This window comes from Arvicanthis niloticus, chromosome 6 (assembly GCF_011762505.2).
Source record: "Arvicanthis niloticus isolate mArvNil1 chromosome 6, mArvNil1.pat.X, whole genome shotgun sequence".
Taxonomy (NCBI): Eukaryota; Metazoa; Chordata; class Mammalia; order Rodentia; family Muridae; genus Arvicanthis; species Arvicanthis niloticus.
The window spans coordinates 69,799,781-69,809,510 of NC_047663.1; the positions used below are offsets into that span (position 1 = coordinate 69,799,781).

General features: G+C 46.9%; 1 protein-coding gene across 1 annotated transcript in view; it reads right to left on the reverse strand.

Annotated features, from left to right (window-relative positions):
* Nucleotides 1-2,121, reverse strand: part of Col23a1 (collagen type XXIII alpha 1 chain) — a 288,185-nt gene extending 286,064 nt beyond the window's left edge. Inside the window, exon 1 of the mRNA XM_034505846.2 lies at nucleotides 1,846-2,121. Within this exon, the coding sequence (XP_034361737.1) occupies nucleotides 1,846-2,106 (261 nt within the window). The 5' untranslated portion in view covers nucleotides 2,107-2,121. The remainder of the gene's footprint in view (nucleotides 1-1,845) is intronic.
* Nucleotides 2,122-9,730: the final 7,609 nt, after the last annotated feature.

A 9,730-nucleotide genomic window follows, 5' to 3' on the forward strand; every position in this document is an offset into this window, starting at 1 on the left:
CTCATTCAGTGGCAGGTGCCTGCCTCTCTTGTGCAAGGTCTCAGGTCTGTCTATCTGTCTATCATGGTATTAGCAATCCTGGGGGTTGGGGAGGGCCTTGGCTGCTTCCTCACAAATCCATCCCTATTAGCAAGCATACAGTCTGTGTGCTCCTCAAAGGTCTTTCAGGGACTTTTGGGTTCCTGGTCATGGCTTGTGGTTTATTCTTCCCAATAGAAGTGACAGCGTGGTTGGGGTAGAGAGTACCTGGCCCTCCACAAAGCAGTTCAGGGCTGGCCTTTAGGGAGCTGACCAAGGATAGTGAGTTGCTGGCAGGGCTTGGGGCAGAGTTCTCTCTTCTGCAGGTACTTTCAAGAAGGGAAAAGAAATCATCCAGAAAGCAGCGATTTTGCCCAGACCCAAGTAGGAGGGGCAATGGTGGCTTTATATTAGAGTGACTAAGGAGCTGTGGGCAACAGGAAGGCTAGGTCTAGACTTCTTCCATTCCCTTTGAAATCACAAATCCACTCCACCTTGGGCACACAGGTCAATATATGTGTCTAATGTCAGGAGTCCAACCCAAAGACTCCCATGAGCTAAGCAAGCCTCCTCCCTGAGCTACAGCCCCTAGCACTGCACAACCAAGTAAAGTAACAAAGAGCATAGCTGGGCACAGCTTAGGGAATGGGTGGTAGGTAGTACGCCTGCCCCACCCCCAACCGCTTTTTTTTTTTTTTACTGTGCTTAGAAGTGACCCTCCCTCCCCTGCTTTAGATCTGGGGCAGCCACCTCCTCCAGGAGAAGGATAACCATTCCCATAAGGGAGGCAAAGCCAAAAGAATCTATAGGGTGCTGGTGTCTGCCATAGTTCTACAGGCAAGAGGCTTGCAGCACCAAAGGTAGAGGTTCTAGCCAACGGATTATCAGATGGAGTATCAGTAGATAGAGGCTCTGAAGTCCAGTATACAGTGGCCATCTTTTTTGTTGTTGTTTGTTTTGATTTCTTGAGACAGGGTCTTACTACATAGCTCTGGCTGTCCTGGACAAACTCAGAGATTCTCATGCCTCTGCCTCCCAAGTGCTGGCTGGGATTAAAGGCGTCCATCATTATGTCCAGCTGTTGATTTTAGTGGTTTTTTTTTTTTTTTTTTTTTTTTTTGTTCTGTAGCCAGGCTGGAGCTGGATCTCAACTATATATATTTTAAGCCAACCCCCAACTTGTAAAGAGATTCACCCAATTTAGCCTCCTAAATTCTGGGATTATAGATGCCACCAACTCAGTCTCACAACAGCGATCTTAACCCTCAGAAAACAAGCCTAAGCCGCTTTGGAGTGGGCTGCGGAGATCACTACAGCCAAATGCGCACAGAGGCAGATCAGCTGCGTCCGATGCACGGTTTTAGTGGACCAGCTAAGGAACACAGCACATCCAGGCCAGAGCGGCTCCCAGCCAAACCTTCCCGGGCACAGAGGAAGGGCTGGCCCGAGCCTTGATGGGTCTGGACTGTTTCAGACGGACCAGTCGTGGGGTCGCAAGAGCCTCATTAGTATTGAGCGCTGAGAGCAGGCGAGAGGCTATGGGTCTGAGCGCACACTTCAGTGGAGCCGCCGCGCTCAGAACTGTTATTCCAAGGGCTTTCCTTACCCTAGTTCCTTCGTGTTCCTTAAACAGCCTCTATGAGTTCTTTTTCCTACAGATGCAAGTCCTGGCACAGAAGCCGGACAGTAGGACCCTTCGCCACCAGTGACCCCCGTGCAATCCACTAGGTGAGCCCCGCTCTTGAAGGTGACGATCACGCCGCCCCCGGAACCCTACACCCTCTAGTGAAGCTAGACATCCCTCGGCCGGCGATCGCGCGCCCTCACCTCCCGTAGCAGACGCTCCAAGTGCGTTTCGGCCCAGGCGGTCAGGGCTCCGGACGGCCCCGCACGCTGCAACAGCTCGCGCTCCTGCTCCAGCGCCGCCACTCGGCCATGCAGAGCGGCCGCCTGGGCGCCCAGCAGGAGACAGGCGGCGGCAGAGCCCACCGACAGCAGCAGACACAGCGCGCCCAGCGCCCGCGCCCCGCAGCCCGCGCCGGGGTCCTGCGCGCCTCCCCCGCCCGCCGCGCGCTCGCCCGCGCCCATGGCGACCGGCCGGTTCTGCGACGGCGCTACGGCCCGGGGCGGCTCCAGGTCGGCGGCTGCGGGGCTCGGCGTCCGGGCCGCCGCGGATCGCGCACGCCCCCCTAACCGCCCGCTCAGACGCAGCGGCCACTGCGAGCAGTTCCTTCTATGCAAATAGACCCCGCCAGAAAAGGCGCGGGGACCCACCCAGGGGAGGAGCGGCCGGCCGGGGAGGGCGGGGGGCCCCCGGCACTCTACAGCTCCTCTCAGCTCCCGGCCCTCGCCAAGCCGGTACCGGAGCGCGCCCCTCCGTACCCTGCCGCTGCCACCCGAGGGGCCCTATGAGCCGGGACTCGGTTCTGCCGCAGCCCGCCTGAGGCTGCGGCGCTGTTCGAGCCTCGGGAGTGTTCCCCAAACTTGTAGATGGACCTTTCTGACACTTGCAAAGCAAAACTTGGAACCCTGTGGGAAAGTTAGAGGTCCTTTCTAGACGGTGGCTGAGCGCCGCTTGGTGGCCGAAAGCGACCCCTGCGGGTGTGCGCAGAAAGACTTGGTAAAGAAAGAAACAGAGGAGAGCAAGCACGCGAGAGGGAGAAATGAGAAAAAAGAGAAACAAGGAGAATAAGAGAAAAGGAAGGAGGAGGAAAACGAAGAAAAACCAGGCACCTCTTATAGTCAGGTATGTACACTAGACAGAAATGCTCATACTTCGTTCCTGAACCAGAGGGAGTGGTTAGTTCAGGAAGCAGACGAAAACAAATGGGGAGAGTCCAAAAGCTGTTTTAACTTGAATTCTGCAGGGACAAACTTGGCCCAAACCCAAATCTGGAATGCACCATACTGACTTGTCATAACCACAGTTACATCAGGACACCAATCAGGCCCAAAGAGAAAGCCATCCGTTTACGGGAATGGCCAGAGAGCCTGAAATTGGAATCCAGGTTTTAGCTGCCAGGGCCCCCACAAGGCATATTTATACCTCAAAACTGGTCTCAAGTAACTGTCGCATTAACTCCTGTGACACTCATTTGAGAAAAGTCAGTCCTGAACTTTAGAGCCTGGTAATGGGCACACGTGATGGATGGATTTTAGAAAACAATTTTCTACCTTCCCTTCCTGACTCTCCTGTGCTTGTCTGCCTAATTCCTGTGGCTGCATTATCCATTCTGTATTTTTAAAGCCTGTTAAGATCCCCCCAGCAACACTCTTACTCCCTTAGTTCAGAGGGGGATGCATTCTGCTGGCAAGACCCACTGAACTGAAAAGGGTGTAGTCTCCAACAACTCCCTGGGGTTGGAGGGCGTGGCCTCAGGTAAAGTGGAGTTTCCAGTAGTGGTTATACAGTCTTGGCCCTGTGTGAAAACTGAACGTTAACACCCATTCTCACTACAAGCTAATTCCCCATTACCTACCAGTGTCAAGTGTTAATGGGGACTGTTCCATTCTAGAAGCATCTGTGTATTGAACAGGCCAGGCTGATTGCTCCCCAAGACTTTATTCTTGTCAGCTACCTATGTGGATTGGCCTTCCTCCCAGACTGTGACTAGCAAGCTCCTAATCTTGAAGTCAAGGTTTCAAAGCCTGTCCCAGACTGCCCAATTTAAGGTGGCCCCATCCTCAGTCCCCTTCAAGATTATTCAGGAGATGGGGACATCTGTCCCTAGTTACTTTTTAACTGTATCCTCTTGTTTCATGCACCGCTGTCTTCTTACAGAACACTATGTGGCCTATAGTCGATGTTCAATAAACACTGGCTGGGTAAGTGAATTGAGACGAGAAATATGTTTACTGACTGCAATTCTCAATTGGAAAGGCAGGAAAGAAAACACTCAGTTACTTGTCAGTTGGGGTCCTGGAAGGAAGGGGGGCATCCTCAGAACAGGTGATTGAAACCAGCTTGATGGTAGGCAGACTTCACGGTGGCAAGGGGGGAAGTCAGCAGGGAGTCGAGGGGCTGGGGGGGACCATTCTCTGGCTCACAGTAGTAGGAAGCCATTATTATCCCTAACTCAACTAGTGAGAGAAGCCAGCTGGGGAGCCTGTGGAAAGTCAGGCACTATAAGAAGTCTGCTCACCAGGAGCTGTGACCTTTGGTTGAGGACACAGCCTCAGTAAACCATGGCTTGGTGGGGGAAGGGGTTGGAAGAAGAAGAAATACTCTGTGTCTCTCTCTTGCCGGAGACCTCCACTGGCCATACCTATAGGTCAGGAGCCCAGTAATCAAACTGTAGAAAGCAGCCCCACAAAAAAGCAGTTAGAGGGCAGATATGCACCCAACCTATCATGCATTCAGCCGAGCTATTGCTGCCTCTGAGTGCCAACCTATCAGATATATACTCTTACCCCTCTATGTACTCCTCTCAGTGCAGGAAAAGCCAGAGGTGTGTCCCTCTCGGCATAACTATTCCAGATACGGGCTGTTTTTCCTATTTACAGGGCCTCGGGCACCTGCACAATGTCCACATAACAGGCCACCTACAGGTATAAAATCCCCGTACAACACACCCGACCAAGCAACCCCCTTATTAGCCAAGGGAGTGAGGTGAGCCCAGTGAACTCACTGGTTAATACTGTTGTCCTGTAGTCACCTGAAGGAGCCAGCCTTGGAATACCAGAGCTGCCTTTGAAGACACTGGAGAAATAGTAACTCACAAGGATGCAGCACCCTCTTTTGGGATATGGTACATGATTAAATCAGACCACTTCTCTATGATGCCGTGTTCCCATTAAGAACCCGTGTCAAAGAACCTAGGAGTAGAAGCAAGAATGACCCCATCAATGATTGGTTGCTCTTCTCCCATCTCTGGGTTATGGATGCCCAGAGCAAGTGACCCATGAAGTTTGAGCTGTCTTGCTGCCTCCCACTCTGAATTCTATACAGGGGACTGAAGGAGTAACTGGGGGTGCTCTGTATCCACACTGAGGGCAGGGGGATATATGGGTCACCTGGCTGCATTGCAGCTGGAACAGACATGTGCTCCAACAACGGACACTCATAGGTAACACAGACAACCAAAGGTCTGAATGTGTTCATAATACTGCTGAAGATGCAGGGCTCACTGTAACTATTTCCAGCCACCTCCTACCAAAATTTAAATTAAGCTCTAAGTTTTAAGGAACAGAGCTTCAATTACATGGTGAGATTGTCACTGAAGTTACCAGGTCTTCACTCAGTGACACTTGTCCTGATCTGCCAGCTGGTGATATAACTGAAGCAAGCTACTTAACCTTCAGACCCTTGGTCTTCAGCTGTTTAAAAATCAGGGACTAAAGGGGACCATTTTAACTATACTCTGTTCAAAACCAGTAAACTACATGGCAGACTGCAAGGCACTGGGCATCAGGCAACAGAAAGGAAGTTTTGGGGGGATGGGAAACAGGGAACTCAAGGACTGTCCTTGTCCTCTAGTGACTTCCTGGGCTACAGAGAAGGCCTCAGCCAGGGGTGGTATATGGGAGGAAGAGCTGAATGGCTGCAAGGTAATCTGAATTGGGTGGTTTGGAGACACAGGGGAGAGGGTTGGAGATCTAGGGTCCCATGGGGTACGAGTAGGACAGACCACCGGAATTCTAAATGCAAACAAGCCCTAAGTGCAGAAAAAGTTTCAAGTCACTGAGCACTCAAATGTTTTTTATGCATTGGGGAAAACTAATCCTAAACCAAGCACTGACCTAGGTCTTGCTTAAAAGCTTAAAACCAAAACCTAGAAAGATCAATTTGATTCAAGTAACCATGTAACAGCTGACACATGCAGGAATTTGCATATCCAGACTAAAAAGGTCCAACAGGAAACTCCTGGACCATACGGCAGAGAAAAAGATGCATTAAGAGATGAGAATGTGCTTGCCAGCAACTCAGTGATGGTGGGACAAGAGAATTAGTAGACAAAGTTATTAAAGTGAGGACTGTACTTTGTATGCTCAAGCATGAGACAAGGGACCCATGACAGATACTTTTTAAAAAGACCCAAAACAAATTCTAGAAGATGACAATTTGAGATTTTAAAGACAAAACAAACAAAAAAGAAATCACAGCACTGGGCTGGGAGAGATGGTGTAGCAGTATACTTACTGCTCTTTCAGAGGATCTAGGTTTGATTCCTAGCATTCACATGGTGGCTTACAACTATCTATTAACTCTAATTCTAGGGGACCGAACACCCTCTTCTAGCCTCAGTGGGAACTGTAAGCACATGATGCAGATACACATGTAGACAAAATATCCATATACATAAAATGAAAAAAATTAAACCTATGCCTTTAATCCCAGCACTTGGGAGGCAGAGGCAGGTTGATCTCTGAGTTCAAGGGCAGCCTGGTCTACAGAATGAGCTCCAGGCCAGACAGAGAAACCTTGTCTCGAAAAAACAAAATAAACAAGCAAGCAAACAAATAATAAACTTTTTTTTGTTTGTTTTTGTTTTTTGAGACAGGGTTTCTCTGTGTAGTCCTGGCTGTCCTGGAACTCACTCTGTAGACCAGGCTGGCCTCGAACTCAGAAATCCACCTGCCTCTGCCTCCCAAGTGCTGGGATTAAAGGCGTGCGCCACCACTGCCCGGCTCAAATAATAAACTTTTAAAAAGGAAAGAAAAAGAGCACTTGCTGTTCTTGCAGAAAACATGGATTCAAATTCCTCGCACGCACATGTTACTATTTGTAACTCAAGTTCCAGGGGATCTGATGTCCTCTTCTGGACACCATGGGCACAGGCATACATATGGTACAGACATATACACAAACAAAACACTCACACATAAACCTAAAAAAATACACTGGATGGAAGAGGGGGAAAGAGTGCTTGCCCTTTGAAAGCACGAGGATCTGAGTTAGAATTCCCATCATCCACATAATATGCCAGGTATAATATCAGCACCGTGTGGGCTTGTTGGCTAGGTCAGCCTAGGTCCAGGTTTGGTGACAGTCTCTGTCTCAAGGAAACAGTACAGAGCACACTAGAGCAGGGGACCCCAAACCCTCTATCCCAAGAGCATCCCTGGGTTATGCAATGATTTTGAGGGTTTGCCCAAAGCTTAACTGCTGTTCTTACAAGGAGCTGGCAGAAAATTTTTGAACAAATAATGACAGTTTTTTTTCTCTCTAAATTTGCTAAAAACTACAACGGGTTCAAAGAACTTCAAAGAACTAGGACACGGGAAGCATGAAGACAACTGCACAAGGCACATCAAAAGTTGCTTCAGATGGGTGGTAAAGAGAAGCCAACTTAAAAGCCATTAGAATAAAAGAACATATACAAAGAAACAAAATAGGTTTCCAGGCCACAGTACAACAATCCACAGGGTAGAGAACCTCCCATTTTATCCACCAGAACTCCAGAGCCAGCCAGAATGGGGGTGGGAGTGGGGGATGACAACAATGTTGATGACACATACTGAAGGGACTCTGGCCAGCTTGAACATGGCACGAACGGCTCTGGCAGGCCCTTGCCCTTCTCTTCCATTCCCTCTGCCTTGCTAAAAACCTTTAAATTATATTCCCAAAGCTAGCCACCCTTACTTCCTCCTCCTCAGGCTGACTATCAAGGTTCAGCTACCAAAGTATTGAAGTCCAGCAATCAAAAGTCCCCTGTGGTATCATGCACAGTTAAACACCTTATCCTTACACGGGGTTTCCCCTTGAACCTTTGTAAACTGCCATTTTCCTATGTGCCCCATCTGTCTCCTCTCTATCCAGAGGTAGTCCTTTGTCCCCAGGGAACAAATAGCCCTCCTACTTCTCCCTCCCCCTTCTCCCTCATCCTCTATCTCCTGTCTTTGTCTCTTATCCCTGCCCTCTGTCTCTCTGGAACAAATAAATCTCCTTTGTGCTAAGAACTTGGTCTTTCCTAACATATACCTGTTTATCCCAGTACTCAGGGGGCTGAGGCAGGAAGAACATGAGTTGAAGGCTTCAAGACCAGTCTGAGTTAATGAAACTATCTTATGGAGGGGAAGGGATGTTGAAAACTCAGAAACACAAAAGCTAAAAGAATCCAGTCATTACAGCCACAGTAAAGAAATGTTAATGCAATAACAAGTTGGGGCAGAAATAAAACCACACTAGAGAAATATGAACTTACATATGAAATACATAGAACACGTATGAAATATATAACCCTTACATAGGGTTATGAAACCCTAACTCTTTGGATGACTGTAAAACCTCTTTTGTTGGGTTGGTGGTGGTGCAGGCCTGTGACATCACACTTGGGAGGTGGGACAGGAAGGATCAGGAGTTCAAAGCTAAGTATGGTTACATATAGTTATATAGTCTTATATAGTCTTACAGCAAGTTCAAGGCCAACCTAGGCTATATGTTATCCTATCTCCAAAATAAAAACTTAAATCTTACTAAAATTTAGACTATTTGCTTTGGTCCCATGCTCAGTGAGTGAGGCAGGAGAATCACCCTGAGGATTTTGAGGTAGCCTGAATTTTATAAAGACCTCCTCTCAAAACAAAACTTTTCCTAAAACATGATTCAGTAAATAGTGACACCAGCAGGACTTTATATGTCTGAGGATGCGTATTCTGAGCTGTCATGAACAGTCACTTAGTTACCATAGTTACCAGCAACACACCACCCAGGGCAGGCATCAAAGTAGTCATGAAAACAGGGAGGGCAAAGGCCACTGAGATGTCAACATGTCGTCCTGGCTGGGTCATATATATATACACAATCCAGTATAAGGTAAGTTTTGAGACAAGCTTAAACTAAGTATCAAATCAACAATCCCTTTTTGTTTTGCTAATTTTTAATTATATTTACTTGTGTAGAGGTATGAGTATAGGTGTGGGTATACCAAGACATAAATGAAAACTCACTTGTCCAACTTGGCAGCAAAAGCACTGGGCCATCTTGCCAGCCCAAACTAATGTTTGATAGGATAGTGATATTATACAAATATATTTAAATTCATTGAAAACAGAATTATGGATGAAATTACATGGTAGCTAGCATCTGTATTTAAACATAGACTGATTTAAAAATCTTCCAAGTGTTTTGAAGCTGGCGTATATATTTGGGGAAACTCATTCTATTCTTGCATTAAAAACATTTTTCTTTAGATTAAAAAAAAAATCTCTAATTTCTATTAGAACCAGCCTCTCTCAATAACTCAAGTATATTTCTATCAGCTAAAACTTTCAGCTATTTTTTTCAGCATCACATTTCTTAAAAAATTTATATATATGTACATATACATATATGTACATACATATATATGTACGTACATATATGTAATATATATATGTACATACATACACACACACACACACACACACATATATATATATATATATATATATATATATATATATATATATATATGGGAATATAGAGAAAATGGGAGATAAAAGAAGGGACTAGGGAGATATATGAAGTATTCAAATTAGTTTTAAAAATTACCTCCATTATAAGGATCCATATTCACATATTTTCCAATCTAAGCCCCCTTTCCTTTTAGTGCTGAAGTTGCACACACCATAAAAAGTAGGGAACTTTCCAGAAAATGAGTGTACCAATACCAGAATAAGGCAGTTAAGAGCAGGTAGCTGAGAGCTCAAAGGGGGAAAGCTTGGCAAAGGGTATTTCCTGACTGTCCACAGAAGTACCACCCTAACTACCCATTCCTTCTGACTACTAAAT